Below are 15618 nucleotides of genomic sequence, written 5' to 3'. Positions count from 1 at the left end.
GATGAACGTACAACAGGTACACCCAGCTCTGAAACAAGATCGAAAGAAACAAGCAGCTAAGATTGCCATCTATTTGAACAACAGCTGCGGGAAGAATCAAAGAGGTACGATCCACTGATAATTGCGATACCCACCAACTAGACCCGCCGGGCGACTCACTCGGCGAAAAGCTCCCTTGTACGGAGTGCCCCGGAATCCACCCTGGACGGCCCGGGAACCGTTACTGCCCGAAGCCAAGAACGCCACATCGCGGATCGGTGCTTCAACTGCCGCCGCCCGCTGGATCGTCTCGCGGACTTAAGTTTCTGCGATCTAGCGACGAGGGGATAAGGGGGCGCAGGAACGAGGCGAGGTGAACCAAGCTCCTAGCTACTGTGTTTCCAAGCTCTAATATGCTTCCCGGCCGACGATAGAGTGCGAGAGCGAGGTATGGATACAAGCTGTTAGCGGCAACAATATAAATAAGCAACGACTACGATTAGGCAGCGTGGCAGCCAAGGGGCTAATCAGCGCATCCCGCACGAAGGTTTGTAAAGTCATCTATCCTAAATCCTTGACGCTAGCAAGGGGTTACGTTGATTATCTACCGGCGCAGGGCCATACAACGTGATGCCTTTTAGTAGCGCCTACACAGCCCGTCTTTAAACGTACGGAGTAATCCTGAGTCTCTTATTAGTAATTACTGCACTGGCTTGCAAGCGCAGGTTATAAGTCGACCCACCCCCTTTTGGCCACCCCATCAAAACATAGTATCAAAACATCGCCACTAACTACACTTAATTAATTAACTATCTTCTACTACTATAATAATATAGTTATTATTCTCCCTAAGTAATTCGACCCCTGCGAGTCGACTAGGACTAACTAGACGGTCGCTAGAGTCCTCCTAAGCTCTTTATATATCCTAGATATTCGCGAACTTAGTATTTAGGTCTATTAGTATACTCTTCTTTTTCCGCGGCCTTAATTAGTTAACTTTGGCTTTTAGAACTTAAATATAGTACTAAGATACTATTAGATAGTAGGCCTGCTCGCTAAATACCTTTTTTATTTTTTTAAATAGTAGTCGTTAAGTATTATAGTCTAGACTAAGCTCTATAAATAACTTTAACTAATCGCAGAGCTCGCTAGCCTTTTTAGGTATTAACTAGTTAATAATAGACGCCGCTAATGCCTAGTTAATAGCTTTTCTAATATTACTAGTTACTTACCCAGTATTTACGGTCTTTTTAGTTAGTATAACTAGGTTAAGTAGGACTATTAGATTAGTAAGTAGTCTAGCTATGTTAGGGGGATATAGTCTAGTTGCTTTCTACCTACTTCGTATATTTAACGACGTTAGACTAGCTAAACGAGCTTTTTAATAATAGCTTAAGAAGTACCGCTTTCTAACGATAGTAAAATTGTTTACTATATCCTCCTTACTAAGCTCCTTCCTATACTTAGACTTAATAAGTCTAAAAATAGCTATATCTAATAGCTAGAGGATATAGGAAGTGTATAGTAATAAGAATAGCAAGTAGACGTTATTTCTATAGCATTCCTATATAAATTCTATCGTCGTATAACTCCTATAGCTATCTAAAACTAATAGTCGAGGCTTATTAAATATGCTAAGCCCCCTAAGGGGGGGGGGGTCTTAGTCTATAATAAGAACACTGTTTTTAACTACTTAAGGGTAGTCTTATCGGTCGTCTAGCTATTATCTATTACTGTGAACTCCTAACTAGTATAAGGGTTAAGTTTAAATAAAAACTATTACTATTATACCGACTTTCCTTTATATATAACTAGTAGTTTAATAGCTCGACTATTAGTAAAAATATACTTAATAATAGACACTTAAGCACGCAAACCAGGCTCTTTTTTTCGCACTACTATAGTCTCTACCTTGCCCAAAACTAGGCTATTAAATCCCTTGCCCTCTAGGATACTAGTCTTATCTATATTATACCTATTAGCCTATTTAATATCGCTAATCTCTAGTATATCGAGTAATCTAAACTATAACTTAATTATATTAGTAATAGCCCTATTTAGATACCTCGAATCGATAGTACGACTTCTCTAGACCTTAATTAATAGGTTCCTCTTTAAAAAAGCGTCTATCTATCTCTTTTTAAAAGGATTTATATCCCCCTAGGATCTTAGAACTTACTTAGTAAATTCTATAAGCTATTTATAAGTTAGTATAATGCCTAGATTATATTAAATACGAACCTACTAGGCTAGCTAGTCTTCTTATTATAGAAGAAGTTTTTAAAGGTCTACGAATACTATTACCCTCGTCTAGTAGCCTCTCTTATAGTTACGAAGAGTTAACTTTAAAACTCCGAACTTAATCGAGGCCCGATTAACTAAGAGACCTCTTCTAATAGCCTTAAGAGCCTAAATAACTTTATTTTCGGTATACGAGACTATTATATATCGATAAATAAGTATATAAAAAAGAATTGCATTTAGACGATTTTTGCAATTATTATAGTAGTTTGAAAATCGTGGGTAGGGTTTTAATGCGGTGGCTGGGATGGAGAAATGGGGTGGCCAAAAGGGGGGGGTGGCCAAAAGGGGGTGGGTCGACTTAATTGAGTTCCGCGACCCCAGGGTTTTTGTGGGGGAGTGCGACGTCAAGCCCAATCTTAATCATGTAAAACGACTGAGAGCGAGACCGAGACCGAGAAACTGGGGGAGCTGACATTGAGAAACGTTGCAACTCTGTTCACCACCCGGGCCCGGCGCAGCTACGCGAGCACGGCGTCGGTCAAAGTCTACGATGCTGTAGTCCGTAACGCTTCATTCGCGTATGGCGTTGCTTCAACAACAACTCGATTAGAGTTGCGAGGCGACATGCCCAGACATGAAGCGAATACTCTCATCCTAGCAGCATCGCCTCTGAACGTATAACTATTTGGAGTTTCCCGACAGTAGTAAAGATCTGTATCACTCTCCAATCAACCTCACCTTTCAATCAACTACTATCCTCGAGCATTCATTCAGTGTCTAATTCAAACAACAAGATGTCTATTCCAGCACCCTCCAAGCCCCTTGGGGCCCTTGACTTCAGCTCCGTCAGCTACGGAAATAAGGCCCAGCGCTTTACAGCACAGAGCAACCTCGCACGGTTGATCCTTGCCGATAAGCTACAGGTAATAACCCCACGAAGAGGTCAAGCATTGGAGGGACCCCTTTTACTAACACGAGAGTGACCGGGGTTTAGGCATTCTGTTGGTATCCCTATTACAGGGTAGTTGGTTCGAACCGTAGTTAACGAAGAGATTAATTAAACTATATAAATATCTGCGTAGTAGGTATAAAAAGGAGGTTCTAACCGTAGGTTAGGTTAGTTACGATAATTATAAATAGGGCCCCTAATTAGCCCCTGCGCAGTCGGCTATATACCGCGGTTAAATTAGACTTCTAATTTAATACTAACTTTCTCTTTTTTTTATTAATTTAACCGCTACGGTTAGAGGTATAATTCGACCTTAGGCCCGTTTACTAAGTCGTCTCCTTTTCCCCCTTTTCTCTACTTTTTTTATATAACTTATCCCTCTATTTATATAATAACTTTTCTGCTATTTACGAATTACTCTAATCCCTTATTTAGTGCTACTTTTATAAAAGCGTCTACGAGGTTATTTTTACTATTAATCTAATAAATCTTAAGTATCTCGCGCCTTTCGTACGATTACCTAAGGGCTATAATATTAATTATAAGCCTCTTTTCTTTCGTTATTCTTAATTTAATAAAGCATTCGTATAGCGAGTAAGAATTTATATAGATAACTATTAAAATAGGTAAAAGGCTAATTCGATCGGTAATCTTCTTTAGCGTTATTAAAATCGTATAAGAGAAGTTAATACCGTTAATTATACTATAAACCTCTAACGCTAATATACTTCTTATTACCCGTTTACTTTTAGTTAATAAGTAGTAGATTATATTACCGTATATAATAAATTCGCTCTCGCCTATACTCTTATTAGCTAAGATAATAATATACCTTAATTATAAAGTAAGGTCGTTATTATTTATAAATAACCTATTAACGAAGACGTAGAGCTTACTAGTCGTAAGGTCGATTAGGTAATAAACGAGACCTCGATCGAGATTCGTTTATTACTACTTAAGCCGCTTATTAAGTACCTTGACGTTTTATTTAGTTAAATCTATAGCCTATGCTACCCTAATATAATTAAAAGTCGCTTCGGGCTAATAAATACTTATAATATATACCCCTCGCGCGAGCTTAGCCTTATACCGCTTCTTAATATTAGTTATATTTAGATCGACGAGGTTAATCTTTTTATTTTACCCCTTTTATTAAAAAACGACGGTTTTCCCTTCGATTATAAGAATCCCGTCGTTAAATACTAAGGGGGTATTTATTATAAAGACCTTTTTTAGCTTTATTATAAAGCCCGCTTTCTAAAGCTCCTTATCCTCTTTTTTTATAAAGTTAATATCGGATAGGCTTAATATATCGTCGGTCTATATTCCGACGATCTTAAATTAATCGCCTTTATACTCCGCGATAAATAAGTACGGGTCGTACGTAAAAGTAACTATTAATAGTTAATTAATATAAAAATCGTAGTAAGTGGCCTACTAATAGGTGCCCGATTTTACGAGCCTATATAGTGGCTTAAGCACTTTAATAATCGTGCTTTCTAAGTACTTACTAGCTATTTCCTTCGGTAAATAGGCTAGGATTTTTCTTATAAGCCCTGTGGCCGATTAGGTATAGGCCTAGGTAATATCACGGCTCTAAATCTCGTATCCCTTCTTTCGTAGCGATACTATTAGTACTATTATTAATCGTTAGTTATAGTACTATATAATAAGCGATTATATAAGTAGCGTTACCTTTTTAATATTACCGTACCCTTAAATTACGTATCTAGATTTCTTATACAGCTAGGGTATTCCTTTCCCTTTAATCTTACGAACTATTCGTAATTTAAATATGCGGAGGTTTATATATTTTTCTAGGTCGTATAGGATAAATCGATAGACCCCTCGATTACGAAAAGTGTTTACTTCGATAAGATCTAATCCCTTATATAGCTTTTTAATAGTTATAATTACGCCTTCCTTATGTAGTTTAACTACTAGCTCGAAATCGGCTTTCTCTTTTACTATATAAAAGGTATTAATTACCTCGTTACTAATAATAAATTGCCGCGTTAGGGCTTGCCGTCGTAGTCTTTTATAACGTCTTACTAATAGTATTAGTGCCCTTTTAGCAATTTCCTCTTCCTTATTATTTATTAGTATTACTACGACGATTTCGTCGAGGATAATTTCTTATACCTCTACTATGGGTTATATAGTTTCCCCTAGCTCTTCTTCTTTTTATAAGTTAAAAATTACCTCGTTAAGATCTATATAATACGGTCTAATTACTATAATTAATACTTCGAGTAGCTAGTTGCGATCTCTCGTAACTATATAAGAGCGCTCGTTAACGGAAATTAACTTATATAGCCCAGCCTACTATTAAGTAATTTCGTACTATACTCGTATATTTAAATTTAGTAATATATTTAAATTATTCCCTATATCGGGCCTATTATGCGTAGTAATTACCTCGTTAACTTACCTTTTTATATTTACTTCGCGCAGTATTTATATTACTTTTTTAACTACTCGGGCTCGTTAGCTTATACCTAGTAACGGTAGCGAGGCTAAGGTCGTTTTTAAATATACTCTAAATACTAATAGTATTAGTATAAGTCCGTTAGGCCCTATAGTATCGTTATAATATTTAAGTACTATCTAGAGGCATTCGTCGTTAGTAAAATCCGGATTTTCCTTTTTAATAATTCTAAACGCCCTTTTTAATTCCTAATATACCCTCTCTACCTTTTTAATACTATAGTGCGCTTTAACGGGTACGACTTTTAGCTATATACCGTAAGCCGTTATATTATTTTTAAATTCTACTAACTTAAAGCTAGTGCTAGCGTTAGTTCTAATACTATTTAGCGGTTCTTAGTATATATCGATCTAGCTTTTTTATAAGGCTACCTATACTATTTTTACTTATAGATCCTAGAGGAATTGCCCTACTTAAAAAAATATAGATACGTTAATTATATATAGTACTAGCCGACTATTTAAATAGAAGATATCGACGACTATTTCTTAGTTAAAGTTAAGCTTATTACGTAATTTAAACTTAAATCTATATAGGCTCTGCGTATTTATCTAGTATTAATAGTATACTTTTATTAACTACTCTAGCGCCCCTATTACGATATTATTATTACCTAATTACTTTAAGAGGTTATATAGCCTCGTAACCGACGGGTACCCGAATCTCCGGTATAGTTTTCTAAGCTCACTTTCCGTTAAGTAATTAATTAACTTCGTATCGTTAATAAGCTTTATAAACGCATGCCCCTATCGTCGTTCGACTATTTTAAAATACTTACTACTAGAGATTTTGTTCCTCGTATTATTAAATATAATACTTAGTTAATCTATATTTTTTAGATATAGGAAAAATAGGGTATTAATAAGTAAAATATAAAAAGTTATCGTTCCGAAGTACGTCTCTATTTTTATTATACTTAGGGCGACGATTTCCTTACCTAGGCCGAAACTAATCCTTATAATACCCGCCGTCGATATATTAAGTATTATTAGCGCGATCTTTTATAGCGCTTAGAATTACTCTTTTCCTCTAGTTAACTATTATAATACCCTAATATTTAGGATAATCCTATAAAAATTATCTAGGCCGTACCTTTCGCTTATATAAAATACCTATACGAGCTTAGTATTTAAGGGATCTAAGTAGTATAAAAAGGACCCCTCTAGCTACCCCTAGATTTACTTAGTACTATGTTCTTTTTTTTTAAATATTAAGAAAGATAGCGTCTTCGTTTTAATTATTAAGAGAATAGGCTTTAGCCTTATTAAATTCGCCCTTTTAGCCGCCTTCGTATCCGTTATCTAAGGGACCTTCCCTTACTATTTATAAATAAAAGCCTACTTATTAAGAGCTTTTATTACCTTCTATTCGTTTAGCCTCGTATATCCTCCGGAGGTTAACGGGGCAAAAAAAGAGTAGTTAATATCGTTAATTTTATTATAATCTAATTCGTTAGTATAGGAGGTAAGATCTTCTTTATCTTCTAAATCTCTTATAGGGGGTATATGCTTTAGGCTACTACTTTAACTACTATCGCTAGGTTCCGTGCCCCCAGATCTGCCCTTATATATAATAAGGAATTAGTTAAACCGACAAGGGCTAGTTTTGCCGTTTATTACCCTCAACTTTTTATACTATTTATATAATTTAATACGCTCTTCCTCAGAGTAGTTACTTAACTAATATCTATCCTTTTTATAAATATAATATTACTTTTTTTATTACCCTATTTATAAGTTAAATCTCTACTTATTTAACGAATCTGGGCCTCTTTACTAGCGATTACCGTATCTAGCCTCTTTTCTTTTTTTATTATACGTTCGATCGATTTAATATTATTAATAAGGGCCGTCGTATATTTAGAAATAGGTTTAGCGCAGTATTCTCGCCTTAATATTAAAGTTAGATCTTAGCCTCGAGTAGAGCGTCTCGTAGTTTTTAAGTACTTAGTATAAGGTAATCTTTATTTCTAATATATACTAAATTACGGTATAGAAATATCCGACTTTCCGCTCGTTTATCCCCTTATTTAGCTAGGTTTTCGCTAGCTTATCGATTCGATCGATAAGTATTTTAAAGATCTCTACTTATAATTTACCCTCTATTATCCTAGCTATAAATACGAAAGAAATCGCTCGTAGCTTAGATAGGAGCTCTAAGTTCTTATCGTAAGTTTCGAAGCGGCTTCGGATTGCGTTAATTATATTAAAAAAGTCGTTTCGATCGAGATTATATACCGCTTCGTAGTAATAATTAAAGGCTTTACTTACGAGTACGATATTAATTACTAAATAGTACTAGTGTTCCCTAATTCCGACTTTTTTATAGTAATTATAAAATATCGTTAGGGTTTTTTATAAGACCTTATACTTCCCCCTAGAGTATAATTTCTTTTTTAAAAAGATCTTTTTAAGGTCTGTAAATTGCCTCGTATTTGCTACTAGATTTTTAGTATTTATATACGAACCCTACGTCGCTACGTATTATTAATAATTTCGAGTTATCTACTTCCTTTCTTATTAGCTAATCGGCGCCGAATTTCGTATTAATAGCGGTAACGAGTTATAAATCGAAATAAGCAGAATTATTAATTATCGTACTTTTAGTATTATATTTTACCCCGGTATATCCTTTTACGATAATAGATTTCTATTAGTAATTATAGGGAGGAAATCTAGGTCGTTTACCCTTTTTCTAAATTTATTAAAGCGATTATACGCTCTATTAACCTATACCTAGTCCTATAGTACGAATTCCTCTTTTATAATTATTACTATTAGTATTTCGTATAGCTCTCGTAATTATAATTACGCTAATAATACCCCTCGCCCATAGAGGAATCTATTAACTATTTTTATAATTCCTAGGCTTGCGCTCGCGAACTATTTATTTAGTTAGTAACTAAGGTCGTTTACGATCTTATAAAATAGGAGTTACCCCTATAGCCCTTTTTTTTTATAAACCTTAGTTAAATAGATTAATGCCGCGCTAATTTACTTATTATTAAGCTAATCTGCGATTCTATATATCTATGTCCCCTAATAGTCCGGGTTAATATTTACTTACTTATAAAGGATTAGGATTCTATTTAGGATTGGGTTTCGTCCTCTTTTTCTTTACCTTAACTTACTAAGGGGCTTATTTTAGTTTATACCTATATTAGCAGTCGCTAGCGTATTTAATTTTAATAGGGATATATCTAATTTGCGCACGGGTCGTAATAAATCCGTGCTTTTATTACTTAACGAATTTATCGGGGTTTAAGAAATTCCCGCTTCCTCTCGCCGTCTCGCTACTACTTTCGTTTTTATTATTTTTAATAATTACTACTACCTTTCTAAATCGCTAACTATCGTACTTACTAAAATCCTCCTTTTCGTTTAGTAAAAAAGGGTAGGTTTTAATAATTCCTTTTAATAATAATAGCGGTAGACGTTTGTATTATTATAAAAAGATATAGTAATTAGTCTCAGGATCTTTATTAATTACTAATTTTCGCTATCCTATATACTTCTAGCCTCTTAAGCCTCGTACTCTTTATAGTCTCTAAATAGCTTCCTTAGTTAATTTCTAATTACGGGCCGGCCGTAGAAAAGTCGTTTAGTAAAAAAGCTACTCGGGGCGATAGTAAAAAGCTAGTTGCTTAAGTAGTTCCGTTAATTAACGTAGTTTAACGTAGTAAACGTCGACCTCTCGTAGGTAATAAAGGGCTATAATTACTTAATTCCGTATAGTATTTAAAAATCGCCTCCTTTTTTATCTACTTCCGTAAAGTTAATTAGTACGAATCTCCTATCTTATATAGTATTAAGAAGTCGTCTCTTCTATATAATAAGATACCTTACTAATCTATAATAGTAGAGTTTAATTACTAATTAGTATTAATATCCTTATTATAGGGTAGTTAGTTCGAACCGTAGTTAATAAAGAGATTAATTAAACTATATAAATATCTGCGTAGTAGGTATAAAAAGGAGGTTCTAACTATAGGTTGGGCTGGCTACGATAATCGTAAATAGGGCCCCCAATTGGCCCCTGCGCAGTCGGCTGTATGCCGCGGTCGAATTGGACTTCCAATCCGACACATTCCAAGAGCTCAAGGTACTGGCAAAGGTGACATTTGCCGAAGGCGACTTCACGGACCCCGATCCCGTCTACATCGACGCCCGCTCCAGCCCGGTCAAGCTCCTCGACTCGGCCCCCACCGACGGCGCGGAGCCCGCCTTTGAGCTTACATGGCGCCCAGAGCGCTTCGAGGACCTGGCCGAGGGCCGCGATGACCCGCAGACCGCCGTGTTCATGTCGGCCGTCCCCACCAAGGGAGACTACCCCCTGGCCATCCGCTTTGCAGACCTCATCACTCCGAACCCCACGGATGCTCCGACGACAAAGGACGAGCTGCCCAAGCCGACAGAAGATATCGAGCAGGTCAAGCGTGACTTGAGGAAGTGGGGTTATGGTCTGATGAAGAACGCGCTCACTCCCGAGCAAGTCGCGATCCTCAAGAAGGGTGCCCAGGAGCAGGCTGCCGGCGAACGTAATGCTGGCGTGGCGACGTTCGATGGCGGCCCAAAGAAGCCCAACCAGCGCATCTGGAACATCTTCAACAAGGGAGAGGAGTTCCTCGACCTACTGAACCACCCCCTGATCGATGAGGTCGTGCCGTGGTACCTCGGCTGCAACAACCCCCTTTTGTGGTCCTACAACGTATGCACTCTTTTCCATCCAAGAAGAAAGGACACAATGACTAACACCATGACAACAGATCAACATCGCCCGCCCCGGCGGTATGCCTCAAGTCCTCCACTGGGACCAAGGTATCATGGGCCACGGCCGCACCAAGCCCTGCGCCCTCAACATCTCCTGGCTCCTGTGCGACTTCACCGAGAAGAACGGCGGTACCCGCATCTTCCCCGGCTCGCACAACAAGAACGTTCGCCCCCGCAACGTATTCACCAGCGAGGGCACAATCGCCTGCGAGGCGCCCGCCGGCACCGCCATGATCTTCGAGGGCCGCATCTGGCACGGCACGGGCCGCAACACCGAGACCAGCGGCGAGAGACCCTGCGTGCTCTCCCTCTTCACCCACCCGGCCGTCCGGCCCAAGGAGAACGCGCTGCTCTCACTCAGCTGGGAGGCCGAGGACGAGCTCCTCTCGGAGCGCCACAAGTCGCTTGCTGCGCTGAGGACGGGTCAGGCTGGTGTTGGTGGCGCGTTGGGTGAGGCGAGAGAGGGTGTCATTGTAAAGCGACCGCGGGATGACTTCACGACTGTGGGCAAGCTGAGGGCACCGCATGATGATGCGGAGGTGGCCAAGATGATCGAGACTGGATCTCACGCCAATAATGCGCAGTCTGCCGTCCGTGAGGCCGGAGGACTCGACAAATAATTCGCGAGACACATCTTCTTTACCTAAGTCTCTAAAGAAACGGTTCAGGTAGACAAGTTCGGATAAGGCATTTATACAGCAATACAAATGACAGCGGCAATTGAGCAAAATGAGAAGAACTTCGCACGGCCCGTGATGTCACACGTAGCACTACTTAAAACCATGTAATAAGAAGTGAAATGGCGTGTTTACTCATAATCTGACCTCGTCCAACCTCGTCCAAAGCCCTTTGCCGATTTACGAATGAGTACCGCGCCAAAGTCTGACCGGGACCGAAAGCGCCTCGCTGCACGCTAGGAAACAAAAGCGTCATTACTCTATCCGTGGACGAATGTCTGACAAAGACACGGGGATAAACTGGCGATAAGACCATCGGTCCATTGCGTCGTAGTTAGCGTTTAAAGCCGGGCCAAGACCTAACATATCTCACTCAACCAACTTCATATGCTCTTTTCAACTTATCCAACTTTAATTACAGCCCGCGATCCAGCAACATAAGTAAAGTACTTACTTAGACTACAGTGACCCTCTTGAGAGCCGCCCATCCTCGTGCTCATCTACTGAATCTCCTTCATCTCAACAGACCTCAACCGAAACCCAACAATGTCGTCAACAAAAGGTCTCGCCCTAGTCACTGGCGCAAACGGCTTCATCGGGGCCCGGACAGTTGAAGCCTACCTCCTGGCCGGTTACTCCGTCCGCGCCGCCGTCAGGACCCAGCGCTCCGCAGATGAGCTCACCGCCGCCCTTCCATCACAAGCCGCATCGGGCCAGCTGACCACGGCCATCGTCCCAGACATCACTGTCCCGGGCGCCTTTGACGAAGCACTCAAAGGCGTCACCTCCATAGCCCACCTCGCGACACCCGTCAGCTTCACCAACACGAATGTCGAGGAGGTCCTGGGGACTGCCGTGCAGGGCACGCTCGGCATCCTTGAATCAGCGGTAAACGTGACCGGCTTGAAGTCATTCGTGTACATGTCGTCCATCGTGGCGATCCGCGGCTCGAGTCCCAAGTTCCAGGGGCGGGTTGTCTCGGAAGCGGACTGGAACGACGAGGCGGATGAGGTTCTCGAGAAGGCGGGCTCCGAGGCGACGGGTCACCAAATCTACGGCGCTAGTAAGGTGAAGGGAGAGCGCGCTTTCTGGGACTTCAAGGAGAAGAATAAGGACAAGATCAACTTCAGCATGACGGCCGTCAACCCCGTGTGGGTTGCCGGCCCTCCGCTTATCCTCCCGGAGGACCCGAAGAGGCTGAGTGATACTGCCATTATTGCGTATCGCGTCATGAGCGGCGAAGAGGTGCCGCCTGTGGGACCTGGCAACGGGACGCACGTTGATGCCCGGGATGTCGGGCGTCTTATTGTGTTCGCTGCCGATAGACCGGACGTGGCTGATGGGCAGCGCTTCATCGCTGGTGGGAACGGTAACTTTGCCAACATTCAGGCGTATTGCGACCTGTTGAGGAAGGCATACCCTGAGAGGAGGGATATCATCCAGGAGGGAGAGCCGGGGAAGGGGTATCTGGAAGACTACGGCGAGCCACCTGAGTCACGAAGGGTCGATGCGTCGAAAGCTTCAAAGGCGACTGGACAGGGTTGGATCACTTTTGATAAGATGATTCTGGATGCGGCCAAGGCTTATGAGAGGTATTTCTAATTGTTCATTTTGGTATTTTGCTGGGCCATGGCACAGGTTTTCATCATGAGAAAACGTCCGAAGAAGGGGCATGAGCTGCCCTGAGAATCTACAACTCTAGTGATCTATCAGTCTCCTGTTATGCAGAGACGCCTTATTAAGATCAGGAAGTGAACCTACGCCTGCATGGCCTCTTTTCAGTCCTGCGTCGTTCTTGTCAGTCAGAAGTTTTCAAACGATGATGGAATAGTGTAGATGAAATCCTTACCTCCTCCATCTAGCACGTGCAAACGATGACGGCCACTTCGCAGCAACATCCGTCGCCGCAGGTCCGAGGTTGGTTGGCAGGGCATGACTTGCCATTCCAGACTGAGCAGCTGTTGGCGGCTACGCCATTCGCGGCCATGAGGGCGGCAACGGCAACAAAGAGAGTTTGGAACTGCATTTTGTAGAGGTCGATTGGTTGGAGGACTGAGTTAAGATGGTTCGGTTGCTTACTATTGTTGGGCAGATGTGTTGATGAGGCCATTTGCATTCCATTGTGTGAGCAAGATGTGTTTCTTTATATCTTCCTACTCAATATGCCACCCCACATAGTTGATGATATAGAGTCCTTCCAATATGAAACAGTCTTGGCAATTGTATCAAGATTGATGAGAAAGTATTCAGTAGACACCAACGCAATTAATTCCGAGTGCAAATCTAGACCAAATCCGCCAATCAGATGAATCAAAAGACACATCTTCCTACATTCTGCCCCCGATTATAACCCGAGTCAGCACAGCCGAAGGAATGAGGCGAGTCAGTATCAATTACAGCTAGCCCGTGCTTCCAGATGAACTTGTCGATCAATCGTCAGGGTGTGACAGGACTCTAAATGCTCACTTGGCATCCTTGCTGACTTCCTTTCTCCCCGCTAAGTCCGCATCCTGCCGCTTACCCAAGTTCGTTCGTATGACGGAGTCCACTTGACTCATAACTGTCACATTCCTCATCGGCTGGCAAGTTTTACTCACCTGCTCAGGAAGCCAGGCCCATTGAAGTGGTGATTGAATCATGAGGGCTCCAGGAGTTTTGCGATCACGTGTCACGAGTTGCATTGTATGAGACCGCAAATGCTTGATCATGTATCAATTGTAGTCTTCGTATCTCTTGTTATCAGACTGAAAGACTCTGTCCATCCCTCTTCGTTCCTCCCAGAAAGACCCCTTCGATAGTACAATGTTGACTCCCGCTCTCCCAATACCGTGTACGCTGCCCCTCTTCAGGCTTCAACTCCCTGTCGAAGGGACAATGCACATATGCAACTTTTCAGATGATGGCACGGTAGAATCAGGCGTCGACAAGTGAGTCCATCACATCATTCCGCGAAGATAGCGACCCTCCAAGACTTGCTCGAAGTTGTCAAGGTCGATATGGTCCTCGTCGAACTTGCGGAGGGAGCCGCGGTGGATCTCGGCGTCAACGACCAAGAGCTTGCCAGTAGTCATGTTGTAGAAGCAATGCTAAAGTTTGAAAAGAATCAGGGTCAGCATGAAGGCCCGGGTCGCAAGGTAGGAGAATCAAAAGAGAGAGAAAAAGAAGAAGAAACGACACTCGACATATCCCAATAGAGCTCGAGCTTTCAACTCGGCGACGAATGAGATAAAACTGACCTTGTGCTTGTGCTTCTCATCCTTAACCACAGTACCGTCGCCCTTGACAGGGTGTCCAATCAAGATGGCAGCAACCAAGAACTGCACGCCCCGGCCGAACTGAACATCGGCGACCAACTTGTCCAAACCCTTGGCCTCCATTCTATTCTTGATATGCGCAACAACAGACTCCTCGTCCTCGGTGACACCCACAAACATCTCGTACGAAAAGTGCGTGACAAAGCTATCAGAAAGCCGAACCGTCTTGGCGCGCGGGAACGACTCCAAAAACTCAGCAGGCTGCTCAGAATATCGGAGGTTGCCGACGATGCCCTGGATGTGCTCGGCGTTCTGGCGCGCAAAGGGGCCCAACAGGTCCGCCATGGTCGGGAAGCGCTGGGCGCCCGAGTCGACGAGGGAGCGGGCCCAGTAGATGGGGCGGGCTTCGTCGTAGATCTGGCGGCAGGCCAGGAGGAAGTCGCTGTGCTCTGCGGTGGCTGCCCAGGCCGGGACCGGGCCACCGCGAAGGCGGCGGTTGTTGCGGACGAGGACGATGCTGTCGCAGGTGACGTTGGAGCCCTTGATGACTTGGATGTAGATCTTGTAGCGGATCTCGTAGGGAATGGTGAGGAGAATGCAGCGGCGCTGGGCGTCGGTGATGGCGGGGTTGTTGGTGCTCGCCATGTTGATGTGGTTGACGCCCGTGGTGATGTTGTCGACGTCCACGGTGGCATTGTCGACATCGACGTCCATGGCGGTGTCGTCAATATCGATGGCGGTATTGTCGACTTCCATCGCGTTATTCTCGACTGCCATCGCGGTGTTGCGGCCTCTGCGACCTCTACCGCCTCTGCGACGTCTGCGTCTAAGGACGGTAGCTTGTCCGCTATCGTTGCCAGACCACATCTTCGCGAACTGATGAATTGACGATGTCCGCGGTGGAAGATGAAGATGGATATGGAGATGATTTTGGAAAAAGAGAGTTTTTGTTCCGGAAGGAAGGCCTTTTTCCTTTTTGGAAATATTCAGGGTGGTGGGCGAGGTAGAAGGCGCTGGAAGTCATGTGAGAAGCGGATACTTGAAGAGCGGCAGCCTTGATGGTGAAGACGGGATGGGAGGTTCATGAGTGAATCACATTGTCACGGAGAGCTTCTAGTTGGCATTGAGTACAGGGTAGTGAAGGGAATTAATGTTACTCGGGATGCTCGGACTTGGGCAACTCGTCCGGGCCTCAAAGTCATGGCTATCCAAGTCAGTACGTACGATGCTGTTGAGCTTAGCAGACTTGGAATGAGCA

The 15618-nt window shown here is 42.4% G+C and overlaps 5 protein-coding genes across 5 annotated transcripts; 2 read left to right on the top strand and 3 right to left on the bottom strand.

The window, feature by feature from the left end:
• Nucleotides 1-6481: 6481 nt before the first annotated feature.
• Nucleotides 6482-6640, bottom strand: CLUP02_06596 (uncharacterized protein; the record flags this gene model as incomplete). The annotated part of the gene is made up of 1 exon (XM_049285595.1): nucleotides 6482-6640. A coding segment is annotated over one exon (159 nt), but the record flags the coding sequence as incomplete, so codon positions are not given.
• A 3040-nt stretch (nucleotides 6641-9680) lies between these two features.
• CLUP02_06595 (uncharacterized protein) lies at nucleotides 9681-11049 on the top strand (the record flags this gene model as incomplete). The annotated part of the gene is made up of 2 exons (XM_049285594.1): nucleotides 9681-10367; nucleotides 10426-11049. Coding segments are annotated over 2 exons (1311 nt in total), but the record flags the coding sequence as incomplete, so codon positions are not given.
• A 603-nt stretch (nucleotides 11050-11652) lies between these two features.
• CLUP02_06594 (NAD dependent epimerase/dehydratase) lies at nucleotides 11653-12708 on the top strand (the record flags this gene model as incomplete). The annotated part of the gene is made up of 1 exon (XM_049285593.1): nucleotides 11653-12708. The coding sequence occupies one exon, from the start codon at nucleotides 11653-11655 to the stop codon at nucleotides 12706-12708; it is 1056 nt and encodes a 351-aa protein (XP_049142736.1).
• A 256-nt stretch (nucleotides 12709-12964) lies between these two features.
• On the bottom strand, nucleotides 12965-13132 carry CLUP02_06593 (uncharacterized protein; the record flags this gene model as incomplete). The annotated part of the gene is made up of 1 exon (XM_049285592.1): nucleotides 12965-13132. One exon carries the CDS (start codon nucleotides 13130-13132, stop codon nucleotides 12965-12967), a length of 168 nt encoding a protein of 55 aa, XP_049142735.1.
• Nucleotides 13133-14042: 910 nt separating this feature from the next.
• Nucleotides 14043-15227, bottom strand: CLUP02_06592 (uncharacterized protein; the record flags this gene model as incomplete). The annotated part of the gene is made up of 2 exons (XM_049285591.1): nucleotides 14043-14192; nucleotides 14343-15227. The coding sequence occupies 2 exons, from the start codon at nucleotides 15225-15227 to the stop codon at nucleotides 14043-14045; spliced, it is 1035 nt and encodes a 344-aa protein (XP_049142734.1).
• Nucleotides 15228-15618: the final 391 nt, after the last annotated feature.

This window comes from Colletotrichum lupini, chromosome 3, assembly GCF_023278565.1.
Source record: "Colletotrichum lupini chromosome 3, complete sequence".
NCBI classification, from domain to species: Eukaryota; Fungi; Ascomycota; class Sordariomycetes; order Glomerellales; family Glomerellaceae; genus Colletotrichum; species Colletotrichum lupini.
The sequence above is the reverse complement of the archived record's forward strand: the minus strand, read 5'-3'. Positions and strand labels throughout refer to the sequence as shown.